The 17901-nt window shown below is 42.2% G+C and overlaps 1 protein-coding gene across 2 annotated transcripts in view; it reads left to right on the top strand.

Annotated features, from left to right (window-relative positions):
- Positions 1-2071: 2071 nt before the first annotated feature.
- The window catches only part of LOC139917765 (uncharacterized), a 33246-nt gene continuing 17416 nt past the window's right edge, over positions 2072-17901 (top strand). Inside the window, exons 1-10 of one of the 2 annotated variants that reach the window (XM_078291338.1) lie at positions 2072-2557; positions 5718-5867; positions 6682-6801; positions 7692-7930; positions 9436-11734; positions 12083-12256; positions 12415-12591; positions 12672-12845; positions 13751-13791; positions 13992-16129. In XM_078291338.1, coding sequence (XP_078147464.1) covers positions 2343-2557; positions 5718-5867; positions 6682-6801; positions 7692-7930; positions 9436-11734; positions 12083-12256; positions 12415-12591; positions 12672-12845; positions 13751-13760 — 3558 coding nt within the window. In that variant the 5' untranslated portion in view covers positions 2072-2342 and the 3' untranslated portion in view covers positions 13761-13791; positions 13992-16129. Of the gene's footprint in view, positions 2558-5717; positions 5868-6681; positions 6802-7691; positions 7931-9435; positions 11735-12082; positions 12257-12414; positions 12592-12671; positions 12846-13750; positions 13792-13991 lie in introns of those variants that run through there. The other variant, XM_078291339.1, reaches the window with a different exon arrangement.

Below are 17901 nucleotides of genomic sequence, written 5' to 3'. Positions count from 1 at the left end.
CGGGTGGTCTACCCCAGTTGGTCAGTTATCTTGTCAGAAATTTCTGATGCTTTAGAGCTCCTTTGATAGTTGTGGTGATAGATCAATGACTTTGAAGTCAGAAAAATTTGGCTCTAAAGTTTACGACTATGTTACAACTGCAATGCTAATGGTTAGACTAATGGACTAGCAGCACTGCAACTGACTGTCTGTTGCAGCTAGCTAGTGAACTGAAACATAGCGAGACACAAACCTCTATATCTGTCTTTTCCTCCTCCTTTCTGTTCTTCATGCACAACTGATGGCTTGGACCTTTTCATGATGAAATAAGTCTGACTTTTATAACTTTTACATATACAGTATTTATTACATAAAAAATAAAAGCACTATGCCCAGGGCCGCTCCTGTCTGTTTCTACTTTACTCTTACTTTTCTACTGATGCAGCTGCTAAAAATACTGTATTAAAACTACATCTGCATCTTTTAATTTCTTGTAGAAGGTTATTGTATTTGATAAACACAAATTCAGAAAATGACATATTACATTATTTAGGCCCTATAATAACATAATGAAGGAAGGAAGGAATTAATCTCGCACATGCCTACAGCTGACTAAAATGACAATATTACCATACAGGCATGTGCCAAACAGAAGCTAAACAAAGTTGTTGTTTTTGTACTAATGTAAAGATCGTCTGTATGGAACATTTTCTATGCCAATATCAATAAATGATCACTTGTAATGATAAAAACGGACAATCTACAAATAACAAATGACCACAACATAATAATGAATGCTCACATCATCAAATAATGAATATTCATGTCAAATAATGAAAAGCTAACCCTCAATTAACATGAGAACGACTCAAATGAAAAAAATGTCCACACATGAATTAACCAACGGCTTTATCAAATGTTTATATTAAGGTGTGGGTCTACTGTTCGCCACTAGATGTCGTGATTTCATTATTTGACATGGACATTCAGTATTTGAGAGTATTCATTGTTTATTCGATGTACTGTGCACTTGTCAAAGTCTGTGAAGAGCTGTGAAAAATTCTAACAAATCAGAGAACACAATTTCTACAAATTCACCAATAGAGTCCCTATAATTTCTCACATGTAGATGAACAGAATAAATTGAGAATATTGATGGGTGAGTGTGAAGCAGTTAATCCTTCTGCTCAGTACGTCTTCATGTGCTTTATGTGAGAGACAATTAGTAAATGAAAAACAAACCGCCTATTATGTATCAGCATACTCCACTACAGATGTCTTGTACTGTATTATCTATTCTACTATACTCTCTATGGTATACTATAGTCTATTCTTTATTTTACATAATTTGTTATTACCATTATTATTAAATTGTTTCTTTTGATTTTATTAGAGTTTTTAATCATCATTAATGTTATTATTAGTGATTACTACCAAAGCTTTGGCAATATGTACTGAATTATATATATATATATATATAAATATATGTATATGCATATACTATGATGAAAACCTGTATAAAACTTCAATAAAATAAAAAAGAACAATTTAATAATGGTAATAATAATTTTATGTAAAATTGTATGTAAAATAAATATATATATATATATGTATAGAGAGAGAGAGCTGCTCTGCAGGAGCTCGGCAGCTGGTGGGAATGATTGACAGCTGGGATTTCATCTGAGATCGTCTCAGTTCCTGTTCAAGCCCATAAGCCTCAAAAAAGGCAACCTGCAACTACAAATGTTTTCAGGTGACTTTCTGAAAACAAAAAACACAAGCCAGGTTGCTTATAATAAGCAGACATGGCAACTCTGGTTGGGATTCTTCATCACAGCAAGGGGACACTATCAAATAAGCTACTGTATGTCACGTATATGAATGTGTTTTACCATGTCAGCAGCACATGAGATATCTTCAGTGGCATAGTAGGAATTGTAGTACTGAGGAGAAAACTCACACACATACACATACAGATTGGAGTTAATTCAGCCAGAGGTTATTTCCTGGAAATGGAGAGGGGAGGAGCAAACTGGGAAATGAAACCTAAGTATGAAGCAGTTAGTTCAGACTCCATTTTGAAACAGAGCAGAGCAGGAGGAGGGAAACAGAAGGCGGAGGCAGGGTGAGTGTTATTACAACATTATTATTATTTTACTGTAAAAGTCTCTGAGTCAGTTGTCTCCCTGTGGACTGTACAGGGAATAAGAGTCAGAATGAACTGAACAGTTTATCACTGATTCATCTGTGGATACAAAGTCCTGATTGGCTGTTTAATACACACTGTTTTTAATTAGACATGTTTAAGGAAAACAAGGTGACTCTAACTTACCAGGTGTAGTGCTGGCTGGGTTCCTTATACCATGTGTGTGTGTGAGTGTGTGTGTGTGTGTGTGTGTGTCTCCAATGTTCCTGTTCTACCTCTCAGACTGACTGAAGTCCAGAAGATGAGTGTTTGTGAGGAGGAAGAGGAGGGCAGAGCAGAGTCTCCAGCACCCAGCTGTCTGTCTATGAAGACTGACCGGTCTAAAGATATTCCTCTAGTCTTCAGTAATGAACCTGGACCTTCAGACACAAAGTAAGAGGACTGTTATACTGGAAGTCTACCTGATGGATTATGATTCAATGAGGAGAAAAGCAAAACACTGCTCTGAGTTTTATTCCAAAGTGAGATCTGACAAAATGACTGCTGGAATTAAAGTAAAACTCACCTTTGGAAAATTGTTGAATCTCATGAGCAATTAAGATAAACTTACATGTTTTTTTACCAAAATGGACGATATACAGGGCCCTATTTTCGTGCCGGTGCAGATCAAGCATGGTGACCTTGCATCGACAAAGTGGATGTTTTGTTGAGCACAAGCAGGTTTTTTCCCGCCTGCACCCATTCAGTAATTTCGTGGCTTGTCATGACAACGCTTGCTAAATGGGTGGGAAGCGCAGGGCAGTGAAGAGGGGAGTGTCAATACAAATCAGGGTGTAGTGACACTGTGCTATTTTCATGGCTTTTTGACCCTCCAAAATCATATACCGTATTTCCTCTAATAGTGGCCGGTAGTCAATTAAAAGCCGGGTCTCCGATAACGGCCGGGCCGTGGTCGACACGAACAAATAAAGGCCGGCCCCAAATACAGGCCGGGGAAAAAAACAAAGGAAACAAGACTAGGTCAAAACCCAGTATATGGCTGGACCGTGTCCGTCTCCTCTCTCCGCCGCTGCCTCTCCACCGCGCCCACGGCCCGCATCGATCCTCCCGATCCAAGCTGGTGACGCATCGGCGTCGAGACCCCCGCCCGAAATCTCAGCCGGATCACCGGGAACACATCGGCGCCCAGCTATCGGCACTGGCCCCCGGGAAACTCCGGAAAGCGGCGGCAGTAAGCCCTCGGCGCGCCGAAACCTCCATGCTGGTCTGTGTCTCTCTCTCCGCCGAGAGAACAGAGGGCTGTCAGGTGGACTGAGCTCGCGCATATGCATAGAAATAAACGCCGATATGATATAACTATATAGATTCTATTCTTAGCTTCAGTTAGCTTCAGTTAGCTTCAGCTTACATGCAAACAACGGTGGATACCGGTAAACTCCTGGTGCCTGTTTGTAACTGTAGTTTGTAGTAACGTACAAGTGCCACAAGATGGCTCGGCCGGCGGAAGTCTCTGGAGCGTGCCGTCGTCGATTACCGTAATTATCATAATGCATCGCAGTAACAAAAAAACGTCTACCTAACGAACCCCAACAGAAGCAGATCAGAAAACAAGGAGGCTTCGTACTCAAATATGAGCAAATATACTTATCAAACAGAGGGAATTAGAAAAAAAGGCCTGTCTCTAATATAAGCCTGCTTCCAATAAAGGCCTGGTACCCTCTGCAGTCGAGGTAAATAAAGGCCCGGGCCATTATTAGAGGAATTACGGTAAACCCCTTTCATGTATGTTATGCTCACCTGTTTCACTTTGATACAAATTCTTCAGCAAGTAGACACTTTTCAAAAATACGATTCTAATGCATTAATGCAATAATCCCAGTAAGGCAGAGTCTGTACTGGACTATCATTAAATAAACAGTTCACCCTAAAATGAAAATTCAGTCATTATCTACTCACCCTCATGCCAGTTGAAACACACGTGGAGGTTGCCAGCACAACTTGTAGCAGCTTTCTCCAAAACAACTGAAGTCAGTTTGGTCCGGTTCTTCAGATTTCCAAAAAGAGCAAAACATTACCATAAAATGTCTCCATGCAGCATAATCCAAGTCTTCTGAAGCCAAACGATTGCACAGTGAGTGGAAAATATCTATATTTACCCCATTATTTAGCGCAAATCTTCAGAACGTTTTCACTGGGACTGTCGACGGGTTTCCCACTCTCCGGGCCGCGTACATGTATTATTTAATTACTCCCATAAATTACAGAGGGTGCAAATCATTCCCATCAGATTTCATCAACTTGTCCGGGTGATGCACGGCAGCCAGTTTGCACCAGAACGCTCACCACACATCAGCTATCTCAGTGGAGAGTAGAGGACTGAAAGAGCCAATTAGGTAACGAGGGATGATTAGGTGGCCATGATGGAAGGAAGGCCTGTTTGGGAATTTTGCCAGGGCACCGGGGTTACACCCCTACTCCTGCGATGAGTGCCGATGGGATCATTATTCACCACAGAGTCAGGACCTCGGTTTAACGTCTCATCCGAAGGACGGTGCTCACTCACAGGACAGAGTCCCTGTCTCTGTCCTGGGGCATTGGGGATATTATTCATGAGACCAGAGGGAAGAGCACCTCCTACTGGTCCTCCAACACCACTTCCAGCACCAGGTGGTTTCCCATCCAAGGACTAACCACAGCCAGACCTGCTTAGCTTCCCAGCAAGCTAGCGATGTGATGCAGGAGCTATGGTGCTGCTAAATGTAACGTATATAAATATGACTGATTGAATGCAACCTTTTTAATCAGTAATAAGTAAAACAGACTAAAGGCAACCGACAAAGTAACGTAAACATGTTTTATTGTATTAGAAAGTTAGTTACAGCTGCACATGAAACTGCACATTGTGTGAATCATTGTGTTCCAAAATAAAACTGTCGATGCGCATCTTTACGCATGGAAAACATGACCGGGCTTTCAAAATCTCCAGAAATAGTGAAGTCAGCTTAAAAAGGGACATCATCTGCCCTTGGTGACATATTTGAGGTGCTGTATATTCACGCCTCCCAGACAAGAATCAGTTTCCTCTTGGGAGAAGCCGGTCTAGACTCTCCTCTCCATTATGAAACAGTCAGTGAGCCGTGGCAGGGAGTGCACTGCTTTTAAAGGGGATGAGAAGAGGTGATTCGATTGGCCATGATTGATGCCAGCTCCTAACACACCTACTGATAATGTATTCCTCCTAATCCAACCCCTTTCACAACTACGCCGCTGGTGCACCAGCATGTCTGGTCATGAAATTACCACAAATATGTTGGTCAGGCCCAAGTGAGCTTGCACCACCACCTGCGTCTGCACCTTGATTCATGAAAATAGGGCTCACAGTGTCTTCCCTTTACTGTAATATTACACACTATGAGAGGATTGTATTTCTGAAGTAAGCTAGTAGTGAGAATATCAAGGAAAGACAATGGAAGAGAAAAATGACTCCTCTACAATACAACTGTTCATCCAAAATGGATCTTCATCAGGAATACATAAGCCAGACAGTCGTTGTACTCACATGATATTAATAAAAACATCTTGGTGTTTCCAGAGGTCAGGACCGGAGCCAGAGAGCAGAGTCTCCAGCACCCAGCTGTCTGTCTATGAAGAGTGACTGGTCTAAGGAGCCGCCTTTGAATTTCAACAATGAACCTGAACATCCAGACCAGTTCCTCAGTATCTCCACTGGAGCACACAAGAGGTCTGGATAAAAACCTGCCATTTGACCCCTAATGTCCAGACCTGTGAATGCTGTCAATACAGTACGACTGAGTGAAATACAAAGAAGATACCAGATGGGGTCCGAAGTATAGAAACCTATCTCATGACTACAGATTGAATTGTGTGTCATATGATGGCATAACAACAGTAGCAGAACTGGGTAGTCATGCACTGTTCTGTGGTTTAATTGTTTTAGATGGTGAAGTCTGTTTGTTACTGGCAGAATTCAGTTTCTGAACTGCTGAGCGGGATGTTTCAAGCCAGCAGGGTCAGCTGAGCGGTTAGTGCTTTGTTGTTGAGATTGATGGTGAGATCAGAAATTATTGATTGAGATGTTGTGGCCTAAGTGGTGTACGCACTGGAGTGTATGCACTTTCCCATTCTATGTTGGATATAGAGGAAGAGGTATGATTTTTGTTTTATTTTACCTGTGATTGGTTTGTGCATTATGTTCTATCAGCACACTGAGACAAATTCCTAAGAACTGTAAGTTGATGTGGCAATAAAGCATTGAACGCAAATGTAGAGCTAAATGTCTCAGATAGGCAATCTCAGTATATTGTAGGTGTTCAGTAGATGAGTATAATTTTGAGCTCTGCTGAGGCCGGGTGTGGAAGGAATGAATGAAAATGAACAAACTGGTAATGAACATCGAGTGACATACTGTACATAGTATTGTGGGATGAAGCCCTTCAGAGAAGACAATGGAAAAGAGAATAACTGCTCACTGCTCACCAATCAGAAAACAGACTACTGTTTTATTCACAATATTAACAAAAACATCTTGTTTCCAGAGGTCAGGACCGGAGCCAGAGAGCAGAGTCTCCAGTGCCCAGCTGTCTGTCTATGAAGAGTGACAGCTCTAAGGAGCCGCCTTTGAATTTCAGCAATGAACCTCAACATCCAGACACCAAGTAAGATCACTGGTCACTATAAACCTCAACTTGAAAGGCATAAAGACCAACACACCTTCTGAAAGAATCCTGTTAGAGCTAGTTAGCTGTAAGGTAGAAGCCTTGGTCCATCTAAGATAAAGGGATTCACACCGAAGTCAAAAAGATCTTTCTTATTGTTATAATATTAATAAACTTTGTACAGTCAATTATTGTGCTACAGACGCTATTAAAAGCAAACTATGCAGTAGGCTGTGGGTGGTGTACGGTGGAGGCTTGTAGGCCATGACTAGCTTTCAGAATGGACACAACAATAAACCTCAGAACTTGGAAATATTCACCTTATTTTGAACAGATCGAAGAAAAGGCACATTATTGTTCACTGTAAGCTGTGCATCAGGGAACTGAAAGCACTTGCCACTGTGATGTGAGTGCCATCTGCTGTTTATTTTGAGATTACCGTAGACATGATCCATTAAGGCAACCTCTGTGATTTTACCATATATCAGTCGTACCCAAATAAATGAATTTTTTTTTACTTTTAATAAAGACAAACTTAGTTACTATTTAGGGCAAGTAACAAAGTACAGTAACTAGTTACTTTCCAAAGTAACTTTCGCCAACACTGTGAATAATGAGTATCAGTCAATACTGCATTCATCCACGATCGCTACAATGACATTTATCTGCGATAGGTGACTCGTTGATGCAATGCTCATGTATTAGTTAAACTACAACTGTACAAGAAGACACAAATATAAATATAAACAAGTTTTGCTGCGGCAGCGCGATGCTGTCTGACCATCTTCGGTAGATGGCAGTGGCAAATTTTTAAAATTAGATAACTTAAACAAATGTTGATAGGGTTTTCTGATGATAGCAGTCATAATGAATTGTCTTCATCTCCACAGAAAGAGGAAGTGGAATAGTAGTTGTGTTGTGAAGGAGCAGCTGTCCTGGTGTGCATTGTGTCAGGAGGTCCTGAGGGATCCAGTCTCTACCAGCTGTGGACACTGGTTCTGTAGACAGTGCATCACCTCATACTGGGACCAGTCTGGTTCATCAGGAGACTCTGCCTGTCCCCAGTGTGGAAAAAGAACCAGAACAAGACCTGGACTGCAGACACCCAGTCAAACCAGCATCACACAAAGTAAGCCTGGGAACTCTATTTTCGAGAATCAATGGCCCATAGGGTGTGGCGACTGACTTTTGTTAATTTTGTGGCCAGAGGCACGAGGCACCCCTGTGGCGCAGTTGGAAACAGGTTTGGATTAGGAAGAATACATTATCAGTAGGTGTAATAGGGGGCTGGCATCAATCAAGACCAATCAAATCACCTCTTTTCCTTTCCTTTAAAAGCAGTGCCACAGCGCTCTGACATTTTTGTGCTAGAAAGAATAGTCTGGTTGCGCTACCAATGCTTCTATTAGAGGAAACTGATGTCCTTATGTGGGAGGAGTAGAATGGCTACAAGCGAAGATACGGCACATTAAGGCTGCGGAGGGCAGATGATGTTAACTTAGCTTGGGAGAAGATAACACATTGGTCCTGTGAGGTCCTCTGGTCCGAGGAGAACTGTTGCCCAATGTAGGAAACAGTTCAGTGATAAAGCAAATCGCAATAACCTTGCTGTCAACTTTTGGGTTGTCTTATTGGCGAAGAGCCAAACAGAAACTGTCCCTGTGGTTGGCTACGGGAGGGTGGTGGGGGTGAAGGGGCATCCACCAGCCAGTCCCTGACATCTATAGAGGATGCGGCCGCCTCCACAATTTCCACTCCATGCGTCATGCCGCATACTGACAGTTCCATGTTGGATGATAATCATTCACACCACTGCCATGTGTAGTACGAATGAAAAATGCTGTATCCTATTTTTTCCTGATTAAAGGATTTATATCAAAGTCAACATCCACAAAAAGGGTTGGTAAGCTTTTGAATAGACTGCACCTTGCGCCATGGGCCTTTGGAGTGGTATGAGCAGGCAGGTGATGCAAGGTCCCAGTAATCCTTGACACCAAAATTGCACTGCGATGCTGGTCATTACTGACACACCCCCTCCTACGCCTCTCCTCCCACTTCACGCTGAGTCACCAAAAAATGGGCACAGAAAGAAAAAAAAAGGTCTCTGTAGTGAACAATTCAAAAGTGTTACTCACCCATGCACAGTGGGCCAGCTCAAGTGTAGGCACCGCTGGACTGCCGAACAGCAGGCCTTTGAGTAGTTCGAGAGTAAGGCCTAAAGTCCTTTACAAATAGGCCTAGTTCTTGGCACAGCTATACCATCGAGTCCCACGGCTGGTAATCCAGCTGGGTCCATAGGCCATGCGAAGACCTCCAGTGAATTTAAAAAGGTCCCATGCCAGTGTGTAAGACAGTGCTATCCATCCAACACTATCTTGGTCCCGAGTCTTTGCTATGTCCTCCTCATGCACTACATCAAGACATCCACCATCTCTTCACAATGCCATTATCTCTAATAGTCATGCCCACTGTGCCATCAGCTCCGACATATAGCCACAGTCATGAAATATTTGGATTTTGCATTTCTTGACCCTAATATTGATTTTTATGTTGGTACTGAAAATGAACATAAGATTCTCTAAGGTACAGTAGTATCTTTGTTTAACCTTTTATTTATTTTTTTGTCTCTTCCAGTGAACAGCGATCTGCAGGAGGTTTTAAATGAGCATCAAATCAATCTGAGAAGGAGATGTGAATTTGTGACAGAAGGAACTGCTGAAGCAGGAACTGGAACCCCCCTCAACAGGATCTACACTGAGCTCTACATCACAGAGGGACAGAGTGAAGAGGTTAATACCCAACATGAGGTGTGGCAGCTGGAGACAGCATCCAAGATGGAGACCCTCCATGACACTCCAATCAAGTGCCACGACATCTTTAAACCCTTACCTGGCCAAGAGACACACATCAGAGTAGTTCTGACGAAGGGCGTTGCTGGCATTGGAAAAACCTTCTCAGTGCAGAAGTTCACTCTGGACTGGGCAGAGGGCTTGGAAAATCAAGATGTCAGTCTTGTGATTCTGCTTTCGTTCCGGGAGCTGAACTTGATCAAAGATGAGCAGTACAGTCTTCTCATGCTGCTCCATGTTTTCCATCCAACATTACAGACGGTCACAGCAGAGAAGCTCTCTGTCTGTAAAGTTGTGTTCATCTTTGATGGCCTGGATGAAAGCAGACTTTTATTGGATTTCCAGAACAATGAGGTTGTGTTTGATGTCACACAGACATCATCAGTAGACGTGCTGTTGACAAACCTCATCGAGGGGAATCTGCTTCCCTCGGCTCTCCTCTGGATAACTTCCCGACCTGCAGCAGCCAATCAGATCCCTCCTACATGTGTTGACAGGGTAACAGAAGTACGAGGGTTCACTGACCCCCAGAAGGAGGAGTACTTCAGGAGGAGATCCAGTGATGAGGAGCAGGCCAGCAAAATCATCTCACACATCAAGGCATCCAGGAGCCTCCACATCATGTGCCACATCCCGGTCTTCTGTTGGATCACTGCTACAGTTCTGGAGCACATGTTGACTACAGACCAGAGAGGAGAGCTGCCCAAGACCCTGACTGAGATGTACTCACACTTCCTGCTGGTTCAGACAAAGAGGAAGAAGCAGAAGTATGATGAGAAACATGAGATGAGTCAACAGGAGCTGATGGAGACTGATAGGGAAGTTCTTCTGAAGCTGGGGAGGCTGGCGTTTGAACATCTGGAGAAAGGCAACCTCATGTTCTACCAAGAAGACCTGGAGGAGTGTGGTCTTGATGTCAGAGAGGCCTTGGTGTTCTCAGGAGTGTGCACAGAGATCTTCAAAAGAGAGTGTGTGCTCTTCCAGAAAATGGTCTACTGCTTTGTTCATCTGAGCATTCAGGAGTTTCTCGCTGCAGTCTACATGTTCCACGGTCACACAAACAGGAAACTGAAAGTAATGGCCAAATCACTGAAAAAAGACTTGAGTGTCGATAGTGACCCATCCCTGAATGATGATGATAATGATGATGATTACGACTATAACAATTTCTTTGGTAGAAATGATGACAGTGACTCATTCCGGGATGATGATGATGATGATGATGTTGGTGATTATGATGATGATGACAATGGTGATGATGATTACGACTATAACAATTTCTTTGGTAGAAATGATGACAGTGACTCATTCCGGGATGATGATGATGATGATGATGATGATGATGATGAGGACGACGATGACAATGGTGATTATGATGATGACAATGATCCATACCTGGATGATGATGATGACAATGATCCATACCTGGATGATGATGATGATAATGATGATGACCATGACGATGACGATGGCGATGGTGATTGTGATGACAATGATCCATACCTGGATGATGATGAAGATAATGATGACGATGACGATGACGATGACGATGACGATGACGATGATGATTATGGTTATGATGATAACACCTTCTCTGGTAAATATGATGACAGTGACCCATCCCTGGATATCTTTCTGGGTAGAGCCATGTCTGAAGCCCTGAACAGTAAAAATGGCCACCTGGACCTCTATGTCCGCTTCCTTCATGGCCTCTCACTGGAGTCCAACCAGAGTCTCTTAGGAGGCCTGCTGAGTCGGACAGAGAGCAGACCAGAAAGCATCCAGACAGCCATCAACAACCTGAAGAAGATGAACACTTACAATCTCTCTCCTGATAGAAGCATCAACATCTTCCACTGTTTGATGGAGATGAACGACCAGTCAGTACATCAGGAGATCCAAGAGTTCCTGAAGTCAGAGAACAGATCAGAGAAGGAACTCTCTGAGATCCACTGCTCAGCTCTGGCCTACATGCTGCAGATGTCAGAGGAGGTTCTGGATGTGTTGGACCTGAAGGCCTACAACACATCAGAGGAGGGACGAAGGAGACTGATCCCAGCTGTGAGGAACTGCAGAGAGGCTCGGTTAGTCCTGATCACACTAATTCTGTTCCCACTACTCATCTTTTCCTATTCACACTACACACTCTGTTCATGCTACTTCCCTCCTCAACACTCACTCTGTTTACCTACACAGATTGTAATCTTTTCAGAGTTTTCTTTCTAGGTATCTTCCAAGGGGTGAAGGGGGCTTAATACAACTCAGGAGCTTCAGGGTGTGGATAAAATGTTTAAATGTGGTTAAAATTATTATTATTGCTGTTATTATCGTTATTATTACTGGTAGTTTCATGCTGTACTTAGTAAATGGTATGCTTGGTCTCAGCTCTGTTTTGATTATCATTGATTTCATATTAAATCTGTAAAACACAGACTTTCTGACTGTGGACTCTCAGAGACTCATTGTGAAGTCCTGGCCTCAGCTCTCAGCTCTAACCCCTCCCATCTGAGAGAGCTGGACCTGAGTAACAACAAGCTGCAGGATTCAGGAGTGAAGCTGCTGTCTGCTGGACTGGAGAGTCCACACTGTAGACTGGAGAATCTGAGGTCAGTTTACTGTCTTTTATCTTGTAGATGTTATATCTTTGATGAGGAAATGTTTATTTTTGTATGCTAACACTGCCTGGACAATGATGAGTGGATAAAAATAATGCAGTAGTTTTTAGTACATCCTGTCTGATTTGATATGTATCCTGTAATTACAGACTTGACTGCTGTGAACTGTCAGAGAACAGCTGTGCTTCTCTGGCCTCAGCTCTGAAGTCCAACCCCTCCCATCTGAGAGAGCTGGACCTGAGCTACAACAACAAGCTGCAGGATTCAGGAGTGAAGCTGCTGTCTGCTGGACTGGAGAGTCCACACTGTAGACTGGAGACTCTGAGGTAGATAATCTCTTTTCCCTCTGTGTGGAGCTCTACTTGAACATGAGCAGTAGTTTGTTAAAATCCCCCTCTCTCTGCAGGTTATCATGCTGTCTGGTTACAGAGAGCTGCTGTGCTTCTCTGGCATCAGCTCTGAAGTCCAACCCCTCCCATCTGAGAGAGCTGGACCTGAGTAAAAACTATCTGAAGCATTCAGGAGTGAAGCTGCTGTCTGATCTTCAGGAGAGTCCACACTGTAGACTGGAGACTCTGAGGTCAGTAGAGGGTTGGAGTCAGTCCATGTTGACAAGGTCCATTGGTTGGTCTCAGTTAGTGGAAATGTTAATTCATGCTTTTATATCGTCCCGCCTTGATTATTGTAACTCCCTTTTCACCTGCCTCAGCAAAACATCCCTGGATTGTTTACAAGTGGTCCAAAATGCTGCTGCTAAACTCTTGACCAGGTCCTCCAAAAGGTCTCATGTGACACCGATTCTGATTGCTCTTCACTGGCTCCCCATCAAATTCAAAGTCCTTGTGATCTCCTATAGAGCTCTGCATGGTCAGGCACCTGCCTACATCAGAGATCTACTGCAGCCCTATGTCACCAGCAGGTCTCTAAGGTCCTCTGATCAGGGTTTGCTGGTTGTTCCTCGATCTAGGCTAAAAACTAAAGGAGACTGTGCTTTTGAGGTTGTGGCTCCTAAACTTTGGAACTCTCTCCCTCTGGACTTAAGATCTGTGGACACCTTTAAAAAGCAGCTCAAGACCCATTTGTTTAGACTTGCCTTTGTGTAATTTTCTGTTTACTTTTGGTTCCGTTTTTGTGTTTTATGTCTATATGTATGTTTATGCTTTATTTCCCCTGTGAAGCACTTTGTGACGTCTCTGCTATCAAAAGGTGCTAGATAAAGTTACTTGCTTACTTACTTAGTGGCAGCATTGTGCTAAACACAGTTAGCATCAACCCAAAGATGCAGCATTTGCTGGTAAATATCCAACCTTATCAATGGCTGCTCTTCTCAGTGAAGGTGTCGGAGGAGAATGGTGACAGGCTTCAGGGCTAGACAGCCAAATCAATCACAGAACAGTCAGCCAATCAGATCATCCATAAGCATGTTGTGATAATGTGTTTGAGTCGACCTGCAGATGACTGTTATTGTTGTGTTCATCCCTACAGGCTGAAATAAACCTGGATTACAGCTGACAGCCTGACACGATGTGAGTATTGACACAGCAGGAGCACACACACTGCATACTGCAGTCTATCTCTTGCTTTCTCACACACACAGCTTAATTTATGTTCCTTATGACTGGGTCAACCATACTGGATGTGCTGCATCACTGACTGAGAGGTGATGAAGTGAGTCTTAGTAAATGGTGATTTCTGATGTCAGTTGTGTGTCTTCTTCTCCCATCAGATGTCTGTCATCTCACTCTGGATCCAAACTCAACAAACAGAAGCTACACACCAGACACAATGGGAAGTCCACCATCATCCCTGTCTGTTCCTCTGGATCTAACAGAGCAGCAGTGTATCTGGACTGGTCTGCTGGGACTCTGTCCGTCTACAGAGTCTCTTCTGACAAACTGACACTCCTCCACTCCTCTGCTCCACATTCACTGAGCCCCTCTACCCTGGGTTTGGGTTGAGGTTCTAGTCTTTTTCTGTTTCTGGTTCCGTTCTCATTTTCAGACAATTTTTCAGAAAAAGCACTGGTTTGAAAGCCTTTTGGAACATCACAAGCAAAGGCTTGGTTGGCAATTAGTCTGACTTACAGGAAGTTGGCCCCTCCACATCCTATATGTGCTGCTCTTTTCATCCTCAGCTGTTAATACAAAAAATGTGCCACTGTAGCAAGCCAGCCAAATGGTGGAGGAAGTAATAAAAACATGCTAATGGAAAAAATTCAAAGACTCATTGGACTGCACAATAAGGCAGGCGTGTTCGATTCATTCTGTGGAGAATCAAAAAGATTTACAAATACTTCCATAGATGGAGTTTTTTTGGCACCGTTGATGGCTCCTTGACTAAAGCCCCGCCCCCAACAAGTGTGATTGGTTTAAGAGTTACAAACAACCCAGAGCATGTTGACCTGTTATCCCACAACAATGGGTTCTGCAGACCTTTCTGCTGCGCTGACACACAGCTAAGGACTCTGGCCAGCCGAGACTATTTGGTACTCAGTTGGATAGACTTACAAGAATCTTGAACATTCTTGTTTCTAAAATCTTAATGCATGAAAATCATAATGTTGTCCTAGTTTAGTACATTATTTGAGCAAAGTTTTTAGGGGTTCAAGCCCGTAGGGCTGAAACCCTATTGTTTTTATGCTGGTTTATTATTGTTCATCCGCGTTGGTGCAAATTCCCGTGAGTTGGTACATCGCAGAGACATCAAATTTGGCCCAATGACAGATACTATGAGCCATTACTAGCTCAACAAATATTTACCCAATCGGCCTGAAGGGGGCGCTATAATTAAAGGTTTTACTTTAAAGGCCATGACTCGTACACCGTTTGTCCGATTTACACAAAACTTGCTACACATATGCAGGTGTCCTAACTCTACAGTTTTGCAATTTGGACCCTCAAGGTCCGCCTGTACCGATCACCACCAAAGTCGGTCAGTAGCATCTATGGCCCAAGCTCTACAAGTTGTGTTTTTGGATTTTTGATATAGACTTTAGTTTTTAAAATATAAATTTTTAAAAGTTGTGAGAGGGCGTGGCCTGTCAGCTAAATTGTCATAACTTCATGACCGATTGTCCAATCATCATGAAACTTGGTGAACATGTTCAGATATCATCAATGACCATGTGTGCAAAGCTGTTTTAAGATTGAACAGTAGGGGGCGCTACAAATGCCAAAAAACTGTATCTCCTAATAGCGTGAAATTTGGTACGCATGTTCAAGGAGGTGGTACTAGTCAAAATCATAAGTTTCGTCATCATTTGTGAAAGTGGGCGGGGCCTATGGTGTAATAACCATGTAACAGCCAGTAAATCAAAGTCTATTTGCATAATCAGTCCCAAACTTCTCAGCCTCGTCTGGAATGGCATCTCTAACGTGTATCGAATTTTGTGCGATTCGACAAAAAGAGGGCGTCGCAAACGGCCAAAATGGGCGTGGCCTAACACAAAAATGGCCGTAACTCCGCACCCGTTTGTTCAATGATCGCGAAACTTGGCAGATACATCAATGGATATATTTGGACGATGTTCTCAGAACCACTGACACTTTTTTCGTGACGTCAGTACCGTTCAGAAAAGGCTTGAAATCTTTTCATATGCTATATGAAAAGATGCTATATTTGTTTTTCAGCTAACTTTACACAATTTGCATTTTTAACATACAATTAACTTTTTGTCTTGAATTTTTCAGCAGCAAATGTTTATAGAACCCAATTGTTTATAGTACTGTTGTTTTTATTATTTCTGCTGTTTCTATTGCTTATTTTATATGATACTTTTATATTGTCCTTTCTGAATCCTATGACCTTTGCTGCTACAATAATCTAATTTCCCAATGGGGATCAATAAAGTTTCATCTTTCATCATCTTTAGTAAAGTGACTGCTTTTGGTCTTATGACACTGAGCCTCATTCACAAAACGTCATAAATTCCTCTTAATTTTGCTCTTGAGAAAAGTGCTTGCAAAAAACTAACATGGGATTCGTGAAACGTGCAACACCTTGATTTTGTGTGCCCTCTTGCATATCTGATGATTAATACCAATTGTCCTAAATTGGATGCGCGTGCTGGTTGATGTCAGTTAGCACACATAGGCGCCATGGCAACACACTAAAAGGCGTGCTGAGGAACAGTTCATCCAAAAATGTCAGTCTTGGTGAATTACCCTTGGCCACCTGCTGTGGGAACACTAATGCTGTGCCACGTCCCATTCTCCAGCCTGCAGATATCAATAGATGCACAGATGCAGGAGAGCTATGTGGGCTCCACCTTGCAATAAGTCTGAACAGTCAGACTGCTCATTAACTCATCACTACCTGTCCATTCAATGTTACCTTCAAAAATTTCTACTAGTCAAGACTATTTTATGATGAGTGATGTCCATTATTACTTTAGCCATAAATGTTTTAAAGTTATACTTAAAATCTAGTAGTCTTAGACTGACAGAAGAAGTCAGCGTTTTTATGGAGATATCACACAGATTTTGGATAGCAAAATGTAAATCTAGCCTTCAGTTTACAAGCAAGGAACAGCTAGCTACAGGTTGGTTGGTTTGTCATTTATTTATAATGTAATCAATCAAAATCTGTTTGCTGCTTCAGGAATATTCTAAGATTTTGAAATAGGTTAAATGAAGTGTCACGTGTTGCCATCTTTGAACTGTCAGATGCTAGCTGGGTAGTTGCATTAAACAAACCAGACTATTAGGTTTCCACTACTAGGCCTAGACAGCTATCTGTTGAATCTAGAGCAAAGGCACTGCTAACCTTTGACTAACCAACTACATAATGAATTGTTATCTGTATAAAAACATAAATGGTATTTCGGGTGGTCTACCCCAGTTGGTCAGTTATCTTGTCAGAAATTTCTGATGCTATAGAGCTCCTTTGATAGTTGTGGTGATAGATCAATGACTTGAAAAATTTGGCTCTAAAGTTTACGACTATGTTACAACTGCAATGCTAATGGTTAGACTAATGGACTAGCAGCACTGCAGCTGACTGTCTGTTGCAGCTAGCTAGCATAGCACAGTCGATATCTAGGCTAGTATAGCTTGATAAAACATGAACTGAAACATAGCGAGACACAAACCTCCATATCTGTCTTTTCCTCCTCCTTTCTGTTCTTCATGCACAACTGATGGCTTGGACCTTTTCATGACGAAATAAGTCTGACTTTTATAACTTTTACATATACAATATTTATTTACATAAAAAATAAAAGCACTATGCCCAGGGCCGCTCCTGTCTGTTTCTACTTTACTCTTACTTTTCCACTGATGCAGCTGCTAAAAATACAGTATTAAAACTACATCTGCATCTTTTAATTTCTTGTAGAAGGTTATTGTATTTGATAAACACAAATTAAGAAAATGACATATCATTTCACTATTTAGGCCCTATAATAACATAATGAAGGAAGGAAGGAATTAATCTTGCACATGCCTACAGCTGACTAAAATGACAATATTACCATACAGGCATGTGCCAAACGGAAGCTAAACAAAATTGTTTTTTTTTTTACTAATGTAAAGACCGTCTGTATGGAACATTTTCTGTGCCAATATCAATAAATGATCACTTGTAATGATAAAAACGGACAATCTACAAATAACGAATGACCACAACATAATAATGAA

Source organism: Centroberyx gerrardi, chromosome 22, assembly GCF_048128805.1.
Source record: "Centroberyx gerrardi isolate f3 chromosome 22, fCenGer3.hap1.cur.20231027, whole genome shotgun sequence".
Lineage (NCBI taxonomy): Eukaryota > Metazoa > Chordata > Actinopteri > Beryciformes > Berycidae > Centroberyx > Centroberyx gerrardi.
The sequence above is the reverse complement of the archived record's forward strand: the minus strand, read 5'-3'. Positions and strand labels throughout refer to the sequence as shown.